The 27,182-nt window shown below is 42.9% G+C and overlaps 1 protein-coding gene across 1 annotated transcript in view; it reads right to left on the bottom strand.

The window, feature by feature from the left end:
• Positions 1–27,182, bottom strand: part of LOC104540072 (protein unc-13 homolog B-like) — a gene marked incomplete at both ends in the record, with an annotated part of 67,966 nt that overhangs the window by 25,459 nt on the left and 15,325 nt on the right. The window contains 3 exons of the mRNA XM_010183786.1: positions 24,494–24,584; positions 25,953–25,996; positions 26,872–27,067. Coding sequence (XP_010182088.1) covers positions 24,494–24,584; positions 25,953–25,996; positions 26,872–27,067 — 331 coding nt within the window. The remainder of the gene's footprint in view (positions 1–24,493; positions 24,585–25,952; positions 25,997–26,871; positions 27,068–27,182) is intronic.

Here is a 27,182-nt window from a genome sequence, read left to right as displayed (position 1 = left end):
TGCTGAACACTTACATGAAGGACTGCAGCTGTTGTAAAGCAGGCAGATCAGTGTAAACACTATAATTCTGTCATTTTTATTTATATATATAGTCGTTTTGTGTGTGTGTGTGTATATATATACACACACGCATATATAAGGTATCGCTGGTATTGGAATTGAAAGATCTTTTTTTTTAATAATGAAATAAGTGTGTGTGTATATATACATATGAATGTATGTATATATATTTCATTATTAAAAATATATAATTATTCATGTATATATTATTTCATTATTAAAAAAAAATCTTTGATTTTCAATACCAGCAATACCTTACCAGCTTGTGCCAAGGGGGACAGAAAGTATTTAATCCCATGCTGGAAACAAGGCCAAAGCAGAACACAAGGAGAGCAGCCCTGGCTCAGAAGAAATCCTCTCTATCTCTCCCTACAGTGGGTGGAAGTGAATGGAAATCACCATTGCCACCAAAGAGCAAAACACTGCCCACTTACAAACAGGTAAGAGAATCGCCCTCTTTACACCTCTCCCACAGGCTTCCTCCCTCCATTCCCTGCCTTCTGCCACCCCAGCTCCACAGTCAGACCTGCAGCTCTGGGTATTCACCCACTTTGTGCTGTGGGCTGGCCCCACAGCGCCTCTGCACCTCCTGCCAGGGCCCTCCTCTCCACCCAGGGTTGGGTGTGTGCTCCTGTTCCCTTCACTGCTCCCCTATAAAGATCCCTTACTCCTCTAAAGTTGCCTGTATTAGGGTCATGCTTCTGTGCGGCACAGACAGGCAAAGTGACAATGAAAGTTAATGCAGGTTCAGCCAGGAAGGAACAACAAAAAAAAATCCAATCTGGATGCAAATCCTTGCTGAAGTCTTTTTCTCTTCCAGAATCACTCCAGGAGTCACATTAACACATAACAAGAAATCAAGTCTTTAAAGAAAGAGTATTTGCATCCTGGTACCCTGCCAGATACTGCAAGCCCTCACTGACTACAGAAGCTTTGTTCCGACTGCCTTTTTAGCAGGCATTTCTCTCCAGAGCTCCATGCTCAGTTCAGCACAGCGGTCTCTGGGTATGCAGCACACACAGGTACCACCATTTTTGTGCTCCCCATCTTTCTAAAAGGAAGCCAGGCTCAGGCTAAGCAGGAGGAAAACACTGATGACTTTACTTGGGGATGTCTGGGTTGCTTCCCTATTCCCGCGAGGATAAAGGTGACACATTAAGATTTTAAACAGAGGAAACAGGTGAACTACCACAAACATCGCACTGCTTGTTACCTTTTCACCAGGCACACTTTTGAAGTATCTTTGTAATACATCAAGAACAGTTATTTTTCCTCCTGACATATGGATTTGTGATGAAAACAGGAGAAAAAGCACGGCATGCCAGCACCAACGAGAGAAAAAAGAACATGAGCAATCCCACGAAGGAATAAAATGTAATTATGAGATCTCTGCTCGTCAGCTAGGGATCAGTCATACTTCACACCTAACAGCACTTTGGGGATGGTCAGGCTCTCACTACAGAGCAGAGAGCTGGCTGCAACCCCCTTGGAGCAGCACCTTCCCTTCTGCAAGGCACTGAACAAACGTGGTTCAATGCAAAGGCAGCACCGCGGTGCCTCCAGCACTGCCCCACTCAGCAGTGACTGCCTGCAGCCAAGGGGAAGAATAGGGGGCAAGAGAACAAACCCCATGTTTGTTAAACCTCTGCTAAAATGAGGTATGTTTATCTTTTTACCGGGTATCTGGCTTTCATCACACTACAGGAAATACTGAGGCACCTTTACATCACACCATGATGTCAGAAGGTGCTGGTACCCCATGGTAGACATGATGTTCAGTCACTGGCAAAGAGGTATAAAAACAGTTAAGTCTGATTTAAAAAACAACCTTTCACAGCAGCCTCTCTGGCTATCGATTCATGCCACCATGGCACTGAGTGAGGTCTTTCAGATTAGATAATATTTACAGTATATTCCACACAAAGCGGCATTGCATTACCTGTACCAGCAATCACATTAGGAAAAGCAATAAAATGACTGATAAATGGTCTTGCTACTTTATAAAGTAGCTACTTTTAAACATGAAGAATACCAATAACTAAAATGCAGGACATTCTGGGGGGGGGGAAGGTTTTGGCATTAACACGAGAAAGAAATCATGGCTAAGGCTGCCATAGCAACATCGCCCCAGCACACTGCATGCTGAAACATCGACTCTTCCTGGGAATATTACAGCATCTTTAAACACAGTAATTGCTGAAAGAATCCTAACAGCAAGGCTTGACAGAGATATGAAGGGTTATTGTCAGCCTTGCTGATGAGTGGCTTCTGGAGGTGAGCATGCAATTTTCTAATTAACGTGATTAGATTTGATTTTGGGTTGGATCATACCTAAACATGGCATTATTGCTTCCTTCTGAGAATATGCCTCTTTCCAAGCCTTCTCTTGATAATTAGCAATACTCTAACTTTTGAGTCCTGGCACGAATGCCCAGAACAAGATTATGGTACTGATCTGAGCTATCTTGAGTGGAGAGCAGCAGGACTGGAGAACAAAACATGCTCTTGAAAAATGTGTTCACCTCAGGACATTTTGGCTAAAAGTAAGGTGCAGGAGAGACACATGGCACATGCCAGATTAAAGAGGAGATGTATACATACCACTGAAAAGACAGTAGTTACAAAAGGATGAAAAATATTTTAAAAACAAAACAATGTGAGGAAAGAAACTATCTGGCAGTCCCTTAATAACCTTTTCATGGTCCCTTTGCAGCCTCAACCTGGGTTCTTGTTCAGGAATTACTGTATGAGCTGCAAAACCACACCCCAGCCCCACTTGTAGAATGTTGTGAAATTTTTTAGCACTTCCAATGATGTTTTCCAGGTTTCACCTGTACCTACTGGTTTGTTTCAGTAAAGCTGAGCAAAACCTTCAGCGCAGACACCAATGAGAGCTGCCCTTCCCACCTGCACATCTTAGAAAAAACACTTGAACTCTTTCCAAAGTCTTTTGACAGATGTGACAAAAGGTCAGGTTTGGCTGTTTCATCACCCTCAGGGTGGAAGACTGACCTGGGGAACACTGCACATCGGCTGAATGAATTACAGCATTCTGCACCTCCCAATCACAGCTATTTCTTCCCTTTTACACAAAGGTCATTCAACTGAGGCAAAACCCACCTCTGAATAACATATTTTGTTGTACCAGCAAGTTATCAGTGTAGCTACAAAGTGAAGGAACAGTAAAAATCACTAAGTATAAGGGTAAAACACCCAGTTAAGTGTTTCAAGTGCATTCACCAGCATAAAAATATTCTGTTGCAAAACAGCATGAAATTAAATTCATGTAATTGAAGAGTGTCACCATGTAGTAGAGCAAGGAGATAGCACACCCTGCCTTAACTCCTTAATAGCCCCAGCAGACGCAGGGGACACCACAAAAGTTGCTAAGTGTGTCTCAGCTTTCTGTAAAATTGGGCTAATGTTGGTCATCCACCCGGCATCACTTCTGCAAGCACAGGCAGGGAGGGACTGAGGTGTGCAGACCTTTAAGTGCAGCTGTCTTGGGAGCCCCCAGAGAAAGCCTCAGCACCAGGCAGCCCTGCCATTCTTTGACATGTGCTTATTCCCTCTGCAGCCACATCCTTTGGTCACGGCTTTTCCTGCAAGCTAAAAGCAGCAGCAGCTGGCACAGCGATGCACCGGCTGCAGGAACAAATGAGGTCTGGCATTACCTGGCAGCCAAGAAAAGGCAGCATCCAGGAACAGAAACAGGGGTTGTCCCCGAACGCAGAGGGAGGCACAGGGCTGGAGGCTGCCGCTGGCAGAAGCGCAAGGCTCATGCCCAGCAAGGTAAGTCTAAGGCACCTACCAAGTTCTGAGACCAACCTGCGCTGAGAAAAAGGCAGAAACAGATGCTTGCTTACTAAAAATAAATCACAGCTCCTCCTGTCATTCTTATGTAAAGTTACTTCACTCCTTAGCAGCAAATACAAAACCTCAGCAGCAGCTATCAGCAATTTAAGAGAAAACTGAGAAGCAATTAAGTTCAGCAGCCCCCTTATTTCCAGAGTATAGGGGGGTCTGTACACAGCTAATCAATCAGTAATAGGTTTATCCATGACAACCTAAAGCAGTGCTTGCTCCTTAAAACAGATTTTTCCCAAATCAGGATCCTAAGGACCAAGTATTATATTGAACAGATGAGCCAAGAGCAAGAACCAACTTTTTATTTAAAGGAAACAGCACCAAGAACTGAAACACAGGTACTGGAGCATGCTGACAAGCTGGCTTGCCTCGGGGTCAGGACTGTAGAAATCTCTGGTAGGCTTTGGGGAAAGGTTTCTGGTTATTTGGCTACCTCTAACCAGACAGCAGACAGACAACACTGCCGGTACAAACCCAGCACTTCTGGTTTAAATAAGGTCTGCAAGACCCATTATGAAAACGCTGAAGGATGCCTATACCAACAGAAACAGAACATGCTGTACCTTTCCTCTACTTGTAATCCAATTTACAACCCAGTGCTGAAGCAATAGTGTGAACTCCCCAAGTGCGGCACTTCTGACAAGAACCACCAGGAAACATTAATTCCTACGAATTTTCTCAAAACTCTGACTGCACACTGACGCGGTCTGGAGCTGGTTTTCCAGGTAGCAGTGCCTCAGCTCACAGGGAAACTCGAGCAGGGGAGGGACAGGCAGCACTCACCACCCCAGAGGATGAATTAGGAGATCCAGCCTCTGCTGCCAGGCCAGGGCTAGCACAGCTGTGGGTACAGGCTGGTGCTGTGTGATCTCGTTGACTGTTCCTGACCTTTCCTGCACTTCCTTGGAGCAGACACTTGGCAGCATTCAGCCAGGCTGGGTGAAAGTAACGTAGGCAGCTGATGGAATAATTAGAGTTTTCCAGCTCATGCTGCTAAACTGCAGCACTCGGCAACTAAAATCCTCCTGGGCTAAAACTGCAGCTTTACTTCTATAAGCTCGCTCCTTTTTATCTTGAAGACAGAAGACCTTAGCATTCTGTATTAGGTCTTGATGCTTATCCCCCAAAGGCTTGCTCCATTAGCAAAAAAAAGCTGCCCAAACAAAAGGAATGAAAACTGAAGAGATATCTGAAACAGTCACACCATCTGCTCTGATTCATGAGCTTGTACAGCATCCTCATCATTCCTGCATGCCAGTCATTCCATCTCATCAACTCACAAGCTTCTCAGCACAGGAAATCAGGCCAATGACAAATACATTGGGTTAAAAGCAAGCCTGTTTAAGCGACATTTAAGGGAGAATCAAACCAGTAATTTAATTACTCTCAAGCCATTTGCTTTTGAAGTGATCAAATTTAAATTATCCCCAAATCCCTTTTCCTTTAACACTTCTTTACATAGTGATTTTGATGTCAAATTCCAGCTGAGATACAAACCCTCCTAACAGAAAAGTATGAAAAGTAAACAGACACAACCTCAATTATACCAGCAATAAGACATCTACAATTAGCGTCTAGCGACTGAACACAAAACCTAAGAAACAGAGCATACAAATGAAAGTACTAAGACGAAATTGTTTTTACAAAGCACGTGTTTAAATCCAGTCAGCTTCCAATGGAGCTATTGTATTGCTAAAGTAAACACACACACACACACACACACACAGACACAGCCCCCACTCTAAAAATAAAGAACAGTTCTCCTTGGTTGCTGCCTACTTGCAGTTTATACCCAGCCACTTCATTTGTTCCAAACATTCACTTACCTTGCTGCTTCAAAATAAAATAAAAGGTTAAAATGTAAAGGGAATGTATGGAATTAATAGAAAACTACAGAATACAATAGCTTGTCCTCATAGAAAAGACAAGTCCTGAAGGATTCCTAATCTTGTTAAGGGTTCACCAGATAATGAACTTTCACTACGGAGATTATCAACGAATTGTTGGTGTCCCATCTCAGGTATCGGGAAAAGCAATTGTAAAGGCACCGAGAGTATCCCGTTCCACAGCAGCACTAGGATAAGAAATCACGTAAAGTTGAAGGCATGTTTTGAAAGGGAAAAAAAAATACAAAAAGCTATTAAAAATCCCAAAAGCAAAAACCAGCAGCAGCTGATGCATGTAAAAGCCAAAAAGGCAGAAATCCTGTCAGCTTCCAGGAGTATCCCTCAAGAGAAATTCTTTAGTTCACTGCCACAGTGCATCTTTTCCCTTTCCCAGGCAGTACCAAGTACAGTTAAAACTTCATCCTTCTCTTCAGTTGTGACTCAACAGAAAATATTGTACTTCAGAGGCAGAGAGAAAGCTGTGCAGCTATCGCTACTTTACTCCTCCTCGTCAGCTGCTTACTGCCTCGCTCCTCACACACGCAGCCTCCCCGCTCCACTCGCGCACCAACACTCCTCGCCTCGAAATGATCCTCCACTTTATTATCCATTCAGAAGGAAATACGAACTGATGGAGCCAATCTGACTAAAGACAAAAAGCACTCCTTCAGCGTTAGGAGAGCAGGCAGTACAGCGCAGCGAGCTGATCTGTGCTGGAAAAGCGCTCTGCCTGACTCCTGGCATCCTGCAGGACTGCGGAGCAGGGGGGCTGGTGAAAAAAGCCCAGGACTCAACATAATTAACCAGCTCCAAGAAGGGTCTTTGCCCAACTCTGCTATAGATGTTTATTTTTGTATCTCCCGTTCACCCTCAGACTAACCCGCAAGACCCAGCGATGCCCTCACTGAAATGAATCGCACCCAGTTTCCAAGGAGGACTAGTACCAGTGCTGCTACGAGTGTGGGGGATTGAACACCCGTTGATCTCACGTTTCCCAAAAATAAAAGTCACATTGTTACATAAAAGAATGACTGCAGAAGTGCTGTGCACAGAATCAGATCCGCTCACGTTGTACTGACACCTCTCCCGGGAGTGAGCAGCAGCAGGCACTCATCCTGCAAGAAGTGCTTGAATTGATGGCACCATTTATCTGCCCCACAAGCTGCTCCACGGGCATCCAACACACTGCTGCTAAGAAAGTCCTCCCGGACAGTTGATCCACATTAACATCCTCCTTTTCACAAATGCCTCCTTTGTCCTGTCCCCCATCTTCAAGCACCCAACACAAGCACCCACCTCCTTCTCAAATGCTGTTTCTCTGCCTTTAACACCAAAGGCACTGTATGGGAGCTGTGCATATTTCCTGGTTTTATGCAAGGACAACTCACTGCATCTTTCAAAACAAAGTCTCTTCACAGTGTGGGGTGGGATTTTGAAAAGGCCTATATGACTTAGCTGTGGAAATGCCACTATCCTCCCATCTGCTCAAATACCTCCTACCTCCTTGTGAGCCAGCCTTGCTGTGAGTGATACTTCCCTCCCCATCTCTTACCTACACCAGCATCAACTTTTATTCACCACTTCCTCCACAAGCATCACTACGCTCCCAGACCTGCTCTTGCTGCATGGGATATTCTCCTGGCACCTACTATCCTCTGGTTCCACAGCTCCATCCCAGCACCTCGCTGAAGCATCAGCTGACAACAGCCAGGCCGGTGTTCCCATCAGCTCATCTGTTTGATGGACATAAGCACAAGTTTTGCATATGGGTACACTAATGGCTTGGTTCACGATACTTTGTCTCAGTAGCACCACTGGTGTTCACCCACCTGCTCTTTCCATGTGTGGCCATAGCACTGCCCCTGGTAGCCAGGCATAGCAGCCAGGCCACCAACCTCCTTCCAGACCCCCTATAATGTTGATGTTGCTCTGTGGTCACTCCATTCTCCAGAAAACCCTCCCCCTTTTTGCTCTTCCCCTTGCTGCAGGAGCAGGGTCATAGGTCAGATTTTCAAAAGTGCTTTAGCTTTAAATGAATATGAGTCTGACTCTGAGTTTCTCATGTATTTGCATCCCACCAGGAGAACAGGGCTCTGACCCAGCTGAAGGCACAGGGTTCCACTGCAACAGAAATGCTTGCTACTAAACACACCCATTAAAGCACATGAGCTCAGAGCCGAAACTCCGTATCAGATTCATCCACGTAAGGACGAAGACTGCCCAACTGAGAAAACAGAAATGTAATCTAGGATTTGCATGGCACTTAGTATCTTCAAAGTTCTGCACATGAGTAAGACAAAAAAGATTTTGCCAGGAGTCTCTTTCACAGCAATCATTTAAAAAAACACTAAGCATCCATCAGACAACACTTTCTCATTTGCATTAACATGTTACAGCACCTGAAGCATGCATTAGACAGCCTCACAGGCTTTTATATGCCTTACTTTTTCCAAAGATCCTACTGCAAGTAGAGGCAATGTCATCTTGCCATGGCTGCCTCTGTCCTTCACATCGCTTTCTTCCTTGGTCTTTGCCCATCCCTGCAGCCATCAACACCAGACATTAGCACATCCAAGTCAAAAACGCCCTGCGGCCAAACACAATCCTGCAGCCGCAGCTCTCGAGAACCAAAGAGCCTGCGTGGATTTCCAAGCACTACCACAGAAAATTCCAGTACTCCCATGGCTTCCTTAGGAGAACAGGAGCAGAAGAAAAAAAAAACAACCAACAAACAAACATGGAAAAGGCAAGCAAGTCTCATTAGACAAAGAGACATGAGACATCGCTAATTAAGGTCATGAGCAATGACGTGCTGGAAAATATCACGGTCCTCACGACAGCTCACAAAGGCTGGAGAGGGAAATGTGTCTATGAAAAGACAAAACCACAGCTGCCCTCAGAATCAAGGAAGACCGCATCTTTCAAATATTTCAAAAGCCTTACCTAGCACACAGGAGATTGAAACAGGCTCTGTTTTTCAGAGACGTTTTGTTTACTGAAATAATGAGGATAATTCAGAATTGGGAAAAATAGGCATGGCTTACCTCTAAAAAAAAGCCTACGAGAAAGAGTGCACTTTACCTTAAGGCTCAGAGCATTGAGTTATTTGCCTTCTACTAGAGAAATAAACTTCCACTTAAAAATTTAAATACTTCTTACTGCGATTTTTTAATTCACCAACAGATTTTAATTTTAGGTTGAGCCAGCAGGGAATTATTAAAACTGATAAAGCCAGGCTCACATATATAGGCCAAATGCTTTGATGTCTGCGAGGTATACATTACCCTTTCTTCTTTTTCAATCCTCATTATTTATTTCATTCCAACTTCCTGTAGAGTACTGAATGACTGATAAAATTGTAAGAGTAAGCGATTTCTTCGCGAGCACGAGTGGATTAACCAAAGGAAAATGAGCACACTTTGAGCAAAGGTCCTGCTCCTTCCTCTTCCCCACTCACACCCCTTCTCTCTGCAGGAAGACAATGAAGAACAGTTCCAGTATCCTGGCTCTTGGAGAAGTACAAAATTGGGTGGCTAAGTAAGCTACAGGATAATAATGTTACACAGAGAAATGAAACAAAAAGACAAGGGGGGGAAATGTCAAGAGACAAGAGGGAAAATTCAATGGAGAGAGCTCGTCTGGAGCAGCAGGGATAAATTGTGTCCAACTCACACTCAGGTTTAATTCATTTCACAAATGGCCTTTGAAATCTCTGACCCCAGAGCTCTCTAAAATAAATTTTTTATTCATTTCACTGGAAGCAAAACAAACCATCTGTCCCAAATGAAACTGCTTGCTGCATCTCCCTAAAGACAGGCTTCTCAGTAAGGTAGTTAGAGTTCAGTGCTGCATTAGACATTAGAAGTTCAAATACACAGTGTAAAGTTTATCAATTGATTCAGCGGTGAAAACATGCTATTTATTATCTTCTTCAAAGCCACACACAGATCAAATCAATCAGCAGCCTAAAGACAAAGTGTTAATGAATAAGCAGTGACCCCCTGCTGTTTGACAGCTGTCCTCAATGAATCCACACTTTGAGGAGCTGTGCATCATCACAATCTAAGCAGCGCTGCTGAGACAGACGCCTGGAAGAGAGCAGACTGCATATTCCAGGGCATTTAAAACTACCCTGTCAATGCCGTTTCTGTCGTTACAATAGCTCCAGAACACACTTATGAAGCACGGGCTTAAGATGTTGCCTTCAGATGAAAGAACAAATGTCTTTAAACAAGGTGCCACTCAAAGCACTGATTCTTTTCCCCATAGGAAAGGGTAAGGCACGGTGCAAGGGCAACATGCAAGCTCAGAAGGGAACAAAGGCACAGGTACCTCCTACAGCATCCCGAGCACCTTGGAAATTGATAATGGCCAGACTTCGGCCTCAAAGCACTTGACGAAAAGGAAGGAGACAATCTTTCCCAAATGTTCTCCTTCCTGAAAAAGGGTTTTTTCCCTCAGATAAAAGCTGAAGTATTTGGTTTATAGAAAGACAATGTCACTGGCACATTGAAAAATATCAGAGGTATTGGGACTGTTCACCTTCCAAAGATGGGCAATGTAAGTCCATTTGTTGTGAAGAGGTGAGACCAAACCACTGGCTGACTCATCTTCACAGGACAGATGTTTATACTCCACATGTTAACGCTATTTGACTCCAAGGTTGTGTCTGTTGAACCCTTAGACATGAACATTTCTGAACTAATAGAAGGAAAGACTTTCACATAGTCTGGGAATAAAAGATATTTCCAAGGCCAAGAATGTAGTAAGATTCAAGGACTGGGATTTCTATAACGTTAATGAAAAAATTAGGTAACATAGCACTAATATTTCTGCGGAGCTATGGATTTTTACACTTCACAGTTTAGGCCAATCTTTATCAGGCAGGGATTGATCAGAGCCTTCAGAGTTGCCTGCAATGGGTCCTCCCATCTCCTTACCTCTGAGGCTCCTGCTGTCACACCAGTCAAAAAATCTCTCTGAGGCCAGAACAGATGTAGTCTGACATGGGAATTTTTAAGGTACAAAATCCAGTGCTTCACAGAAGAGACTATTTTATTCCCCACGCAGTAATTTCCAGCCACTCAGGGGCACAAACACGCCTTGCCTCCCAGACGCTGCTGCTGAGACAGCACCAACCCCACTCGTCACAGCCCACACCAGCCTTCAGAATCTGACTTTGAAAGCAAAGCTGCCTCTGGTGACAGGCTCATGTTGTCTCCTTGTGCCACAGCAATTACAGACACAAAACCTTTCTTAAATGTGCTCCTAAAAATAACCAAATGCCCCCAGAGCTAGTCCTGGGTTTTAGCTGCCTATCCAAAAGCATGGAAGCCCTTCTCTAGACTTCCATTCTTAACCAAAAAGTGCAAGTAAAAGATGGACTTGTAGCAAATCTGTGCTGCCCTCTGCAACTTAGCTAACTCAAAAATTTTACCAGCTGGGTGCTCCCATTCTAAAAACAACTATTACACTGGCTTTTCAGCTACAGTCAGCTCGAATACCTTAGGTCAACAGGCAGCGAGGAAGCATTTATAGCAGAGAAAACTCTCCCTCTGCTGCTTCCTCCTTCAAATTACATCTCTCCCGGAACTAATGGCATCCAAAACATAAGAACTTGATATCTGATGAAATTGGAAAATTACAATCAATGTCTTAATTGCACACCTAATTAAATAATCAGCATCACTAAAATGCAAAGGCATCTGAGCAGAGATATGTGCTGGGAGTGGAAAAACCTGAAATTAAACTCTCAGTTAGAGCTGTAATTGCTTTTTTGATCAGGAAAGCTGGGAAGGAAAAGTTGCAGATGCTGTGAAATGTAGACCTCAGGTAGACGTAACACCCTTCAAACATGAACTAGTTGAGGCAAGGACAAGGTAAGTAAACTATTGAGCATTTCTTTTGTAAATACAGATAAAGACATAACAGGCTTAACTTGCAGCAGTGGAAAGTTAGGTTAAGCAGCTGGAAAAGCCAGATTTGGCTATAGGAATTCAGTGCCTTGATCCTACAGGACAGCACCCAGTATGAACTTCAAGATGATTCCTTCCCCAGTGGGAGGTAAACTCCTTTCTCTGCAATAAGAGAAGGTGTCCTACTGCTCACTAAAGAAGACACTACTTAATCATGTTTCCTTCGTGTTATTCACAGCATGACCACATGCTGTATTTATTGCATCACAGCCAGGCCCTACCATTACATGCACATACATTGCTGTTACATGCACCAGGCTGAGTGTTCTTGGTGCTCATCACCATGCTGCTCAAGTAATTCAAGCATTAATTAGTGCTTTCATAGCTTATCTGCGAAGCAAAAAAGTCCCCATTCAAGTGAAGAATGAGGGCAGAGTCAGGTCAAGATGTTCTTCTGTTTGGACAGCCATCTCAAGACAACAAAACCCTGACTTTTCAGAGTACTTCCAGCTACTTTACTTACTGCTCCGATGGCTGATTCACAGCATCTTCAGCCAAATAACCAGAAATCAATTAATGGATCACAGGGGAAGGCAATGGGAAAACACTTATAAAAAGTCACCATGGTTTTTCCAGCATCATGTAACAGCGTGGCAGGGGAATAACAACTAACAACCGTATGGAGCAATGCCCAGGTACCTCTGCTGCCACTTCCTTTCCCATTTCACACCTCCAGGGAAGGCCTTTGACAAGCTCTACAAAACGAGTCTGAATTAACTGGGCCTAGAAGTTAGCCTCCATCAGTCTGTTCCTCTGACTGGGAGTGACAGGGGAGGAAATTTAATGCAAAAAAATGAAAATGACTGGATTTAGAAAACCTCTTCAAGGCAATGAAAGTTGCTTTACAGACAGCTGACCTAAGTGAAGTGACTAAGAGGCCAATTAGCCTCCTTGGCAAGTCTGTGACAGCACAGTTTGACTAAAACACACCCAAATACTGAGCAGGGATGGCGAGGGAGGCAGGGGTGGGTGACATTCCGGTAGCTGCCTCTGCCCTGTCGTCTCAGGTCACAGAAGCCACTCCACCTTCACGCAAACTGGAGAGAAACGGATTCAAAGACAGCATGAGACAGGGATGATTCTAGCAGCTGTACACAGTTTTGTATTAATTAGCTATTACTACTGCAAGCTAAAAATAGAGTGACTTAATTAAGATGAGTAACATGTATCCATGTCACACAAACATGAAGGAGAGTTGTACTTGCTTCAAAATTAAATTCCTTAAATTATGCATAATATAATTCAGAGTGAATACACCAGCCAATCTATAGATATTTGTGTAGATAAAACTGGATCTTTCAAGTACCCATTATATGAGGTATCACAAAAACACCTGCCTGCATTTGAATCTGCTGCATTAACATTATACACTGAATAAAAATAGAAACATTTAATTGCAATAAAATCTAGCACTCTCAGTTTCTCAATAACAGTTTCTCAAAAATGTGCGTGTTCTCTTAAAACACAAGGTGAGTATTGACCCACTAACAAAAATTAAAAACAGATGGGAACATGGTTAAAATAAACTCACCTTTTACATAAGGCACTCTTTATTTGTATTTCATATATTCTTGTAAGTAACAAAGTATTGACTACAGCGGTACTAAATAGATAAATCAGCTCAAGGCTAAATCTGAATTCCCTTCTAGCTGGATAGCTCTATTATCTCCTTTTTAGTACACATCACTGACTTAGTCTTTATATTATCTGTTGCTTTTCAAGTGCTCATAGAAAATAATTATCCAGTGGTAGCTTTTAAAAACTTTTAATGAGTATAGGTTCAATTGCAACTTACCGTCTAAATACACAACTGAAAACCCATGGAGAATTCTTAAAAACCTCATTTAAGAACAAACCTGTTTACAAACTATACCATATTTTCTGAAACTGTTGCCACTTGAACATTTGTCAGAAAACAAAATTATATCTGTGACAGGTTCATTACCAGGCATGAGTCACTAATAACTACTGTTCCTCAAGAAAACGCTCACAGCCTAGCATCCTTAATATCTGCTGTGCAACTGCATGGAAAACCCACCATCCAAGAGGGGTCGCAGTATGATTTTCACCATTTTACTCTGGTGACTTTACTTAGTCCAAATGCAGCAAATACCAATTCCACACACCTCTGGTGGTGCTCTGAAAGGCACAGGGTCCTGCAATGCAGCACAGCTTGGCAGCCAAGGCAGCGTGAACACAGGGAGGCCACGCTACGAAAAAGAGCTGCAGAGGCTGTGGTTCCACGGACGCTTCTCACTGCCCACTCAGAGGCTTCTTGGATGACGAAGTCCCATTCTTTGCTCCCACAGGCGACTGTCAGATAATAGCTTTCACAAACAGACACATTTTCAGATTAATTAGAAACAGAAAGGGCAAAGAAGCCCATTTGGAAGCTGTTCACTAACAATTAGAAAAATCGCCTTCTGATTTCTAGCCTGGGTTTGTTCATAACCAGCTTACCCCCTTCTGTTCTAGTGCTAACATTAACCTTTAGCTTAAATAGCTGCAAACTTGCCAATATTTACTCCCCTGCTCTATTAGTACGTGGCACCAACATCCGCTCTCAGCTTCCAGTCTGCTACGCTGAGCCATACTTGTTTGGCCTCATCTCACACATCCTCAGCACCTTCCCTCCCAGGACTGTCCCAGTGTCCCCTCTCCTACTTCTATAACCCATTCTCCGATTTTCGCAATAGTCCCCATCTTCCCCAAATCATTTGCTGGCTTCCTACGTGGCATAGTAGAAATATTACAGAAATACAGGCAGATGCCCACCTGGTCTGCCACAGTGTAGCACAGAGTATAAAGCAGCATGCAATTAGTGGTTTTACTAATTTCCTAGTTTTACTAGTTTCTTTCCCGATGAGTTCTACAGCCTCACACACTAGCAAGAGCACATTAAATGAGCCTATAGTTACCCAGAACAGCCCTTTCTTCTCTCTTCCTGATCCAGTGCATATGAGTGGCTTCAGCAGCATCCTTCTGATTTTCACAGGACCATTTTCACACTCCCATTGACCACATAGACCACAGCTGCTCACCTGGCACCACCTGCAAGCCTGAAGGCACAAGACACCCTGGACGGCAAGAGATTCACTGCCTATGGCACCCCGGTAAATTACCATTCAGACTCCCAGCATTTCATTACCTGCATGCTTAAGCAACAGATAAAAATCTCAAGCTACATTTGGGATTTCACCCCAGCTTTAAGCCTAAATTATCTTTATTTTTACAGCACACAAAGGAGGAAGCTGTCAACGCCTTCAGGAAATTCTCCCTGCAGAACAGATATGATACCTTGGCATTCAGCAGAGGATGCATGCTAGAAACCCAGCTCACAGACTGCCAGGAAACGCTGCAGGCTTTTCCTTACAGATTCAGCAGCCAGGCAGAGGAAGAACCGATCCCACCCTTATCAAGTACAGGTTTCCAAATGAAGCCAAAGAGGAACCACCAAAAAGCCCTTTTTGAAAGTGCCAGTGATTAAACAACAAAGCAATGGAAATTAACACATAGCTTGATCCAGATCCTTGAACCAGGCTCATCTGATCAGCCCTCCGCAATGTCACAACATTTTTCAGACTCTAAATATGAGCAGAGAGAAGACAACTTTCTGATGGCCACAACACAGCTTAAAAATCCTGTTTGGTGCCAAGAAAGGAATCTGGATACAAGTTCTCATTTCACCTCTCAATAAACTATCTCCCAATGGACAGATCTACTTGCTGTACCACAGGATTTTCAAGTGGCTTGAATTCAATAAATCATTGACATTAAAATGTGCAGAAAATAAAAATTATATATATTTTTTTTTACATAGTTCATAGAACTGGAGTCCTGCTGCCTTCAGGCATTACATTAAGCATTATTAACAGCACTTTGACTTCCAAATGCCACTTTTACAACAGGGAGGGGAAAAAAGCAAACATCTTACTTAAATCCAGATGCACAGTACTAGAAGACTCCAATTACAACAAACCCTTACACAACTTCGAAAATTGGCTCAGAAGCACGCAAGGCCACCCTGCCCTACATCTAAACAAGCCGTGTAACCATGCAGCTTGGAAAACAAGAAACAAGTAAAAGAAAACCCCCCTTTTCTGACCCTTGCCTTTTTCTATACAGTTATGATGCTATTCAAAGTATTTGCTAACACTGCATGAATAGTTAATGCACCATTTATGATGCTCTCAGCCAGTGCTGGTTAGCTAATCTCTTCCCCAAGTCTTGTGCTTTGTAAGCCAAAACCCACTGCTATCTCTCCAGTGCAGCATTTCTTGCACAGATTGCTTCAGTAATACACAACACTGGGAGATATCCCCTCCTCCCACGCAGAGCCTTAAAAATAAGAGTGTGAAGTCTGGCTCTCCCAGCAGTCAATGCTATTTTTAAGGGTTGCGTATGTGGCAGGTAGGAGTCCCCCCACCCACCTCTCACATTGCACCCCTATTCTGAGCAGGAGGAACTGACTTACTCCAGTGCTCGACAAAGCGCTCTCAATTTCTTCCAGTGAACACCATGCACGAGTGCCACGACGAGGTGGCCAGGACACCGCAAATTTCTGTGCCTTACTCCCCACCAGATACAAGCCTCTATCAACAGCACACTGCTGTAATTCTCTCTGCTGTGACATCCCCAAAACAAGGTGCAAAGAGAGGAGTTTTGCATATGGTGGCAACTGTTGCCTCAGCTACATTTTTAGTATTCCTCCACAGCCTTTGTTATTTACTATTTAGAGGACTTGGTCCACTCTCCAAACAGATCTGGGCTCCATTTCTCCTGAAAGCTTCAGACAACTGCTGCAGCAGGTCCTGGGAAAAGACACACACTCGCTTGACAAAGGATTTGGAAAAGTGTCGGTGTAAATGAGAATCCAAGTCTGGCACTACCAGACAGGAAAAGACCTTACTGTAGGTCATGATGGTTCAGAGATGGTCTGTGCACATGGGTAGCTCCTTCAGCCTGTGATACACAAGTTGCTTCTGGAGATGACAAACACAGAAGTTGCTGTGACCAGATTGCCCAAGAGAAACGATGCCAAAGACAAAAAGGCAGCGATGCTGTGTGCACAGTCTAATTGGGAACCAAAGAACTGAACAAGACAGAGGTCATCCATCCGCATCACCAGCCCACTGCTGCCACCCACACCTTTCTCTCTCGTCCGCGGAGGTACAATTTCCATGGAGAGGAAGGAAGGTGACTAAGACACCTTATCCTTCAGAAAACATCGACTTGTCATAATCAAAATCTGTTTTACAGGACCATGATGAATTTGAATGGGGATATTTCTCTGGTCTAAGATGTCTAAACAGGGGAGGGAGCACAGGAACGAGTCATTCCCTAGAATAGCGTTACAGCTCAGCAGTCAATGCACTTTTCTAAATGGCAGGAAACCTACAATAAAATCTCAGTATTGCCCAGTTTAGACCAGGAACTAGAGTCCTATTCTCCCCTTATTCTAGATTTATTCTAGTTAAAGTGCTGGCTCTTCCATAAATGGATCTCTCATCTGTCATACCCCAGTCAATCTCAAAAAGCCAAAACCAGAATGTCTAACCTCCCAGCTACCCCAAAAAACACCCACACTTCGCAAAAGCAGCAGCCGCTTTCCATCCAGCTTCACTGCAGAAGTCAAACCTTCACACATGAAGTGTTTCAAGTAAAAGAAATGAGATATAATGGCAGACCATTCACATGCATCCCAGAACTGTCATTATGATCTCACAAGTCAGAGAAGAGAAGCATATAGTTCAGTCCAACTGGATTACTTGAGCTTCATGTGCAGTGCTGGCATAAAGTAAGAGATGCACCTGATTGTGGAACATCCCGTGTTTGTAAACTATCCCAGATGTTCCACAAATACCTTCCCTTTATTTTGAAGAAAGTCAATGGAATAAACCTTGGAAGAAAAGTAAATTACACTTGGATTCCCATTCAAAGGCTTCATAAGAATTTTGACTTGTAGAAGTGCAGAGTTTCCAGTAAAAAAAACAAGAGAAGCAAAGCTATAGTCCTGAATACTACTGTAGATCAGGAAAAGAAGCGACTTGTCAGGATTCTCTGCCTGCTTATGGAGACTACCCCTGCTCCTGAACGCCCACAAGGAAAAAGTAAAACAGCATTATTGGAAAGCTAGCTGTCCACTTCATAAACTGTTTAAACTAAAAAAATTCCCCAAGTTTGTCTGGGTTTTCTCCAACCAGCAACAGGAAGGTATGGAGGAACTCTGTTGTCACTGAAGGGGACAGATGTCCTGTGTGCTGGGGAATACAGACCATCAGCATCAAGACTGGTTTTTAGCAGAGGTGAACAGAAGTTGAGTGTCAGTGCACTGATATTTTCAGAGAAACTTACAGAAAATCCTGTTAGCAATTGAACAGGCTTCTAGCTGCTGTGGTCATTATGAAAAGCATTTCTGATCAGCACACTGCTCCACAAGAGAGCATTTATCTTAATTTTAGTGTAACTACACTAAAAAGCACAAGTGTGCTGATTTTTCCCACTGGAGTTAAGATTACCAAAAAGCCACTTGAAAATCAGAACAGCAGCTAACGAAGGCACAACATTATTTCCTTCTGCGTACATACAAATAATTCTATCTTTGCTCTAACATAGCTGTTAATATTAATTGTAAAGCAGGTTAAAAAATGATAGTAGGCCTCAGAAAAAAAATCTCAGTAAGGATAAATAAACATGCATTTTATTCCAAACAGACATGGATATGCAGGTATCTTATGTAAGATACCAAGAAGCTTTTCCTCCTCTTAGGACAGCACGTCAGTCAAACCTTCCCTCACAGAAAGGCAACCAGAAGAGCCAACAGACACAGGCTGTTCAAGCACCACCGAACCATCCCACACTAAGAACTGCCTTGGGAAAGAAACGAGGGACTTTGGGGAGTCCCACAAGACTTGCAAGTCTGCAAACTCAGATGCAGCACAGACAAGTAAGATAATGACATGGGGAGATGATAGATGATCTCAACTACTTTTACATTTAAACGCTTTCTAAGTAATCATTGCTGTGCAATCCCTAAGGGATCTGAAAGCCACGTATGCATTTTACAGATAAGATATGCAGAAAGCATTTGACTGCCACTGCGAGAACAGCCACTTGACAGCAGTCTCCACTGCAGCTGGCAGTGACCCTGCACAGTCCTGATCTCCTCTCTGGTGCAGGAACAGTGATTTAATCAGCCAACCCTGATCAGCACTTGATCAGCAATGTCAGTATTTTGGTGGAGGTAAAAGATAACCTTCATAAGTACAAAACAGAAAAGAAGGAAGACACTTAACTGGAGATGCAGTTTTTCTGTATGAAGAGAAGTTTCTAGTAGCTTTCTGCTAGAGTCACAGTGCTTCAGTTTGCTTCTTTGCCACTGTGTGGGAGGCTTCAAAAATGCAGAGCTTACTCATCTTCACGGGACTGATAAAAAGACACCTAGGCAACAAAGCTTAAGGGAAATAAAATGCTGAAAGTAAACTATTGCATGGACTGCAAAGTTCATGAGAGGTAGAAAGGGACAGTTTCTAATCTTTTGGTGACTGGCTCAAAGCAGGCGTGTCCCCCACTGGCCATCTCATCTCGTGTACAGTACCTGGTTTCACTGATCAGAGGGCCTGGATTCACGTGTGGGGAGTGGGGGCTGGCAGATAACTTATAACCAGACTAGCAACCAAAACTGGCACCAGTTCGTGCCTTGCTGGTCTCCTCACTAGAAGTGGAATAGTGGAAGTCCAGAAAGGACTTTTCAGGACACCCCAGAGCTACATAAGAAAGGAACAGTGGTGGTTTGCACCAACAAAAATAGGGCTTCACACGCTCTAGTATCACTAATGCAACACCCTCTTTGGACCAGGGCTTCTGAAGTGAGACTCTGATGGTTCTCAAATATTTGCAGGTGCTCAATCAGAACTGCTGACCGTGAAACTATAGCGCAAGGGAAAATAACACTGAGGATACAATTGGGTACCTGTAAGACTGGAGGAGAACAGTCATTTAGTCCCTTGCTCTGGGTGCTTATCATATCCCAGAGAAACAACATCATGGACTACATCTGCCATCTCAGTATGAGATCTAGCTACACAGCAGTAAAAAAGAACAAAATATTGACATTTCACAGGGAAGGACAGAGATAAAAATCAAAATAATTGGTATAAAATAGCATCTAGGAGAAAAAAAAAACAAAGAGAAAACTGCTTCAATGACTTTGGTTTTGAAATGAAAACAAGCAAATGGATATATTTAATCTTTTGTTATAAAAGAGAAAAATTATGCATAAGACTTTTCCCCCTGTAAACACGTTCAATAAAAGTGGATAAAATCCCAGACCCCATATCCTCAGTAAGGGAGGCGATTTGATGATTTGACTGAATTTTTGCTCTTCTCCAGTCCTCCAATTCTTCTGTGTCATACAAACCTCAGATTCGAATTTGTGCAACTTGAAAAGTCACACAGCCGCGTCCCTGCCTGAAGGCTATCTCAGCTACGGAGGGCTGCAAGCCGAAGATGCAATAGCTACGTGTGTGTTGTCCTCCTGGAAAAGAAGCTCCCACAGAGGCACCGCAGCCGACGATCTATCAATTAATCTCTCTTTGTAGACAAAGTTTCAAGTGTGAAGGTGACAATTATTGAGTCATTCCTCTCAGGGCTGAAAACCCTAGTTTGATTATGGCATAATTAAGTTTCCTCTTCACAAACACAGAAAGAGAACAAGCAAAACAGCAGAAGCGAAGCAAAAAAACATGCATGCTACTGCAAAGCTTTTTTAACATGCAGTTACAAATTTCTGTGCCATTTTATAGCTGTCAAGTCTTAATTAAAATACTACATTTCTCTGACTCATGGTGCTGTAGGATGCATGTATATTATTCACATGAATATTAATCTCTACGCAGGTAGGAGGCTGAATAGCTCAAGGGATTTATAATCACATCACATATGGAAACTTCTTGGGTGTCTTTTTTTTTTCTTTTCTTTCTTTCAAATTTCAACCAGGTCATTAACAATGAAAAGTCATAAGAACCATTTCAGTAGCCTATGTGAGAGGAATCTAGCAGTTTGGATCCGTCAGCTGGAGCTCCATGTGTATTAATGAAATTATATTGAAGATTGAGGAAGGGGAACACAGATAAGAGCTGGAGGCATTGCTTTGAACATTAAGTACATAAGTAGCTGCTCTAAGTGCTGGAAAAAACAGAGAAGGATAGACCTCTTGAAAGATTCTAGGTAATGATAGAAGATGTGAAGATGTTAATAAAATGATCAGAGAAATAAGACATGACCTTTCCTACCTACCATCAGAATTGCCTGGTTGAACCATCATCAAAGGAACCTTTAAAATCCTGACACTTATCTGGATAGTCTGTATTCCTATCACTGACTTTCAAACAAGATCTAGGAACAAGCTGATGATGTACAAGGTGCAACTGGCAGAGATGCTCTTCTAGATTTCAGCAAAAGTACAGACAGAAATGAGGATGCAAATGCATCTGAGAAAACTGTGACAGTCTTCGTGATACCTTAGAAAGAAAGGAATTAGGCAAGCCAGAAAAACACTGTGCAATTCAAGAACACAAACTAATAAAAACCCAGAAAATCAGTAGCTAGAGCTCATGAGAAACAGGCTTAAAGCAGCAGGGAGTTCAGGAAGCTGCCAACAGTTAATGAAACAGCATTAACAGATGAACACCACAAGTTACTGCAGTGAAGGGGAAGGGAAGGACATAGAATGAGAGATCTGTCTCCCTCTTCAGAGGGCCTGAACTCTCTTCTTGAGGAATTTTCTAAGGACAAGCATGATGGCACAGGTAAGAAATCAAAAGTCCAAAGCACAAAATTAAACACCTAGAAGGAAACACACAATATGACACAAAAACCCATGGCTGATAGTCATTGGAAGACAAAGCTATCACCATGTGGCATTAAGAAGGCTGGAATATTTGATGCCTTAATTGCTTCAGGTCTTCACTGACACGGACAATTGCAGTCAGACGGCTGACAGAATTAATATTGGTGTGTTGGGTTTTTTTTAAAAAAAAGGAAACCAAAGTTTAGCAAGTTATAAAAAAACGGGATGCAGTAAAGGAAAACAAACTTGAAAGCAGGGAGATAAGGCAGTTATTTCTAAGTCAGCTGGCCCTGATAAATCTAGGTACTAGGTTACAACACTGACAATCACAAAGCACGAAAGTACTTGAAAAACGGGCAATGCACTTGAAGATTTGAAAAGGGCAAAGCAAGCATTCATGCTTAAAGAATAGGAAGAGCAGGACTTGGATAATTATGAAAGTGCTTCCCCCCCCCTCCCCCCCCCCACCCCCCCAGGTACAGAAGACTGGAACAAATAATCAAATTACTTGCAAAACTTCTAGAACATAAAAAGGAGAGAAATAACAGCAAGGAAGGTTTCATCAAGAGTAGAACTGTGACAAATGCATTTAACTTCCTTCTATGACAAGGTAAATTAGTCTTAGGGGTAGGAGAAGAACAGTAGAAGTTTTATATCCTAAGGTCTGGATGAAACTGCTTACATAGATGCAAACACCCTGGAAAAATTTACACTCAAGGTAGCCAAACTCAACGAATGTATCAAGCAGTACCCCTCAGGCAGCTCTGGTAGCACACAGGCTGACAGCTCGGGTACTACACAACCTTTTCACACACAACTCGAAGGATTTCTAGGCATAACAGGTTAGGAAGAGACAGACAGCAATGTGCTTAAGGACCGAGAAAAACTATTCTGTAAGAACAAGTGCAAAGCCATATTCAGTTTGTAATCCAACACAAATTAGGCTAGGCACTTCTTCAGAAGGAGCCTCAGCTCGAGAAAGGATAAGAGGCTAACTATGCACCAGTGTTAGTCTGCGATAAAAAGGCTCCATCACAGCAGGACACCTGATATCTTGGGATATCTTGGGATATCAGGATTACAGCCCAGGGAACAAAGCCCTCGCTGCTCTGTAGTGCACATGAGCAGGCTTTCAGCTGGGTTTCTGCAGTCAGCTTTGAACTGCACTTCAGGAAAAACAAAGAAAGTAAAAAAAAAAAAAAAAGGCTGATTAAAGAGTGCCTAAACCAGAATTTCACAAGAAAAGGCTAAAAGAAAAAGCATCATTTCATGAAGATGAGAGGTGCAAGTGGGGCTTCATCCTCTCTCTGCAGCAGTCCTTCACTATCCCAGAGAGGAAGGGAATCAGTTCTGTTCCTGTACTCCTCATCCTAAATTGTGAGGAATGAATTTATGCAGCAGAAAAAAGATCTGGAGCAGGGCTCAGGAAAATTTGGACAGTACAGAGAGCTAAGCCCTGGAGCAGGCTGGAAAGCTCCATCTCTTACACACACACACACACACACACACACACACACACACACACACACATATACATATATATGGGGGGGGGGGTTTAAGGGAATTTTGGATCAATAGTGGCTAGCAGTGGGCAAGGCAAAGGATGTCATTACGTTCTGCTGTAATAACTAAACCCGTGTTTCTGCAAGTTGTCTCAAAGCATGTCTTCCTCCCAGTTCAGCAGAAACACAAAGATTGATGCTGAACCACCTCAGGAACCCTGAACTCTCTCAGAAAAGAAAGAAAAGAGAGAAAGCCAGGAAGAGGCATCACCGAACCTCTTGTCCTTTCTATTATGTTTGTGCACTCGTTTTCCATAAGGCACAGACCTGAACTGCTTTGTTTGCATGCTGTACAAAGCCACAACAGAAGATCCTTTTCTTCTTAGATTCTAATGTTGTTCATAATTTTGCTTCCTATGTCACACTGACAGATTTGACCCAAATCCATTCTGCCCAGAGGTGAAGGAACACACCTTTTAGATGGGAAAGAATTTACAATCCAGATGAGACGAGGGAAAAAAATTATTTCTGCTAGGGTGCTTTGAGAGGTACTGTAAAATAATTTCTGATAAAAACAAAACAAGCGAGTTATAGAAGAAAGTAGTATCTCTAAATAAAATGTATTAACTCTGCACTTTGGATAGTAGGCAATAGTTTATCATCTATAGAATATGAACACCATATGTTATCTTTCTGTGGGCATACAGATGGATGAAAGCATAAGAGTTTTGGTTTTTTAAAATAATCAACTTTTGGGGACTTAATCACTGTTTTCTAAAACAAGAGTGTTTATACTGTTGAAGAAAATGTCACAACCTTTTCCTTTTGACTTCCCAAATCAAGATTGTTTATTTTTAAACCTTACTTTCATGAGATGGAAATACCAGAACTTACTATACACCCACTTTCAATTAGTATATGTAAAAATATTTGATGTAAAGTTTCCCAAGGAACATTTTCACACGACAAATAATACAGATAACTCCTACTAAGCTAACAAGCTATCCTCAAGTTGCCTTGAGAAAGTCTTCATTTTGAACAGTTTAATACAAACCATTCAGTCTCACACATTATTATTACTATTTACAAATCCAGAGCTAATTCCTCTGCTTCTGCCCCTTTTCTGATATTAATCTCTACTTCCACACAGTGAAGTTCAAAACGTTTGGCAGAATTAGATAGCACTAAGACCTTCACAACATGTTGCAGTCCCATACAACACATTTGATTAAATTTTTGCCTTCAAAACTTAAAAATTTTAAGAGGTGTCTTACAAGGAAGAAGAAATGAAACCTTCAGCCACAGGTCTAAAACCCAGGTAGCACAAACAAGTGAAGCAGTACTCCATCCTACCTCCTGAAGCCGCAGTCGAACTTTGCTAATGGCTCTAATCCAATGGGCTCTCGCTGGAGGAAATGGTGGTGGCTCGTTGTCACCCTGGTAGCTTAAAGGCAAGAAACAGAACATCACTACAGGAAAAACACTAATCTGTAGCATTAGAGATTTGACATTACACAACGTAATCACAGCTTCAGCTCTGGAAGATGAAGGAACCAACAGACTCCTGGCAAACACAGCCCTGAACATACTCTGAGAAGTGAAAAGCTAAAGCAGAGGTTTCCTTATACATCAGAACAGTCAGAGAAACTGATGAACTTAGCTTGGAGAAGAGGAGACTGAGGGGTGACCTCATTAATGTTTATGAATTTGTAAAGGGCGAGCGTCAGGAGGAAGGAGCCAGGCTCTTCTCTGTGATGTCCAATGACAGGACAAGGGGCAATGGGAGCAACCTGGAGCATAGGAGGTTCCATGTGAACATGAGGAAAAACTTTTTCACTGTGAGGGTGACAGAGCACTGACCAGGCTGCCCAGAGAGGTTGTGGAGTCTCCTTCTCTGGAGACATTCAAGACCCGCCTGGACGCGTTCCTGTGTGACCTGGTCTAGGTGATCCTGCTCTGGCAGGGGGGTTGGACTGGATGATCTCCAGAGGTCCCTTCCAACTCCTAACATTCTGTGATTCTGTGAACTAGAAGATATAAGCCAGGATCGATACAATCCAGCCCCAGGAGTAAGATGCTGTTGGTCAGAACATCAGGAAAACAGTCCCAGATCCAGCCAGTTCAACACACTGGCACCATAAATGCACACACAAAGAGGAAGATGGAATATTTTCCATCTCCATGCCTGTTGCAGGTTCCTTCTAACCCCTGTCTCTTGCCGCTCACCTCTACTGCTACAAATTTACAGATCCTCCTTTGTGGAAACACTGGCAAGAAGGTTCCACTGTGTTTTTCCCCATTCACTGCACCTTTCTCACTCCACCCTTGCCTATAGATTTTCAAAAGGGCACATGCATCTGGCAGCACTGCTCCATCTCAGCGCCTCATAGCATATTTCACACTCCATAACCTCATGATATGTTGGGCCTTTGGCTGCATTCTTTCTTTTGTACATTGTTGAGGTGTCGGTCACAGGCACAAACATCTTCCCCTCTCTGCAAAGCACCAGGCGCTCCTGACAGTATAAGAAAACCCCATAGCCAGTGATGCAGGAGCATCCAGGTTAGAAGTCTAAATCAGCCTGAAATAGACTATGTGAATAACCTTCCCTGTGAACAAATATAGGCCATCCATTCTGGGACAAGACTCCTGCTGCTCTGTAAGAAGAGGAGGAAAGTGAGTCAGAGTTTAAAAAGAGTTTAATGCTTTTTCTGGTCTTGTTTTCCTTTTTTACGTCTTTAGTGAAAGTGTTGCCTACACATGAACTGCTACAGTTAACCCTCTCATATAAGCATGGTGACACCAGCTATACCCTCCAATGGGTACAGACAGGCAGACATCTTTCCATGGGTCTAACTGAATGAGATTAAAACAGTCACTCATACTTACGAAAGTGTAACCATACCCAGACGAGGGGCTGCACTGACTTGATTACCTCAGGGAAAAAAAGTCACTCCCAAAGTTAAGTAGTGAAATTTTAAATTCCTGTAAAACCTGTACAAAACCAGCACATTACTCCCCCAAACTTAGCTGAAGTACTTTTGAAGACTGTTTTCAATACTGCTGACAGCTTGGAAAGCCCAAGTGCAAGGACAAGAAAAGCTGTCACAGTGATTCAGAGCAACATGTCTATTCATATTGTAATTCTACAACCTACAACTACATAAACACTAACTCTAATCGTGGTAGCCTACTACACAAGCTAGGAACTAGTGCAGCTCTAACCATGACTACATGTAGCTCTTGGTTGCTCACATGCACACTTGATCACACACAAGCAATGAAGACCACTATCTTTGGGCCAGGCTATATTCATTAAACCAGAAACAGAAAATACAGCAAATGAACTTCAGGACACTAGTAGGTGTTCCTCTTTACATATATAGATAACATAGCTTAAGCTTAGATAATGTCTCATAAATAACTGGTCCTGCACATAAAGTGGTTTCACAGGTAAGCAACATCAAGTGAGCTGTTGGAGAAGGCTGCAAGAACAATGCAATTGCCCCAAGACATAGCAAAAAGGAGGAATCCCCTTTGAATCAGATGAAAAGAACTCAATAATAGTTTCACTTACCTCACTTGGGCTCCTGGATCAACATCCTTGGGCTTCTCAACTTCCAGAGGCAACTTAGCTGCAGAACGGTCTGGGTGTTTCTCCTCTGCCTCACAGACCTTCTCCTCCTCTCCTTTGCTGCAAGGCTCCTCTTGCTCCCTCAGCCATGTCTGACCATCCTTCTGGTAGCTGCCCGAACTGTGGTAGGAATGAATCGACTCTCTTTCCTGCTTATCGTCTTCTTGCTCAGAGCCAGATCGTCTTCTTGCTCAGAGCCATGGGCACTTTCATGGGAATGGTCCAGCTCACTTAGGTGAGAGCTTCCCTGGCTGACATTACAAGAGGAGCCGTATCTACTACTGCCAGCAGGACTATGAGAGAATAAGAAAGTCCATCAGAAAAAAAACCCAGTGGCTTGGAGAAACACAAAGCAATCTGCACATCTAAAACTGAGTAGGCCACTAAATACTGCTAAAAAGACATGTT

This window comes from Mesitornis unicolor, unplaced genomic scaffold, assembly GCF_000695765.1.
Source record: "Mesitornis unicolor isolate BGI_N332 unplaced genomic scaffold, ASM69576v1 scaffold26224, whole genome shotgun sequence".
Lineage (NCBI taxonomy): Eukaryota > Metazoa > Chordata > Aves > Mesitornithiformes > Mesitornithidae > Mesitornis > Mesitornis unicolor.
The sequence above is the reverse complement of the archived record's forward strand: the minus strand, read 5'-3'. Positions and strand labels throughout refer to the sequence as shown.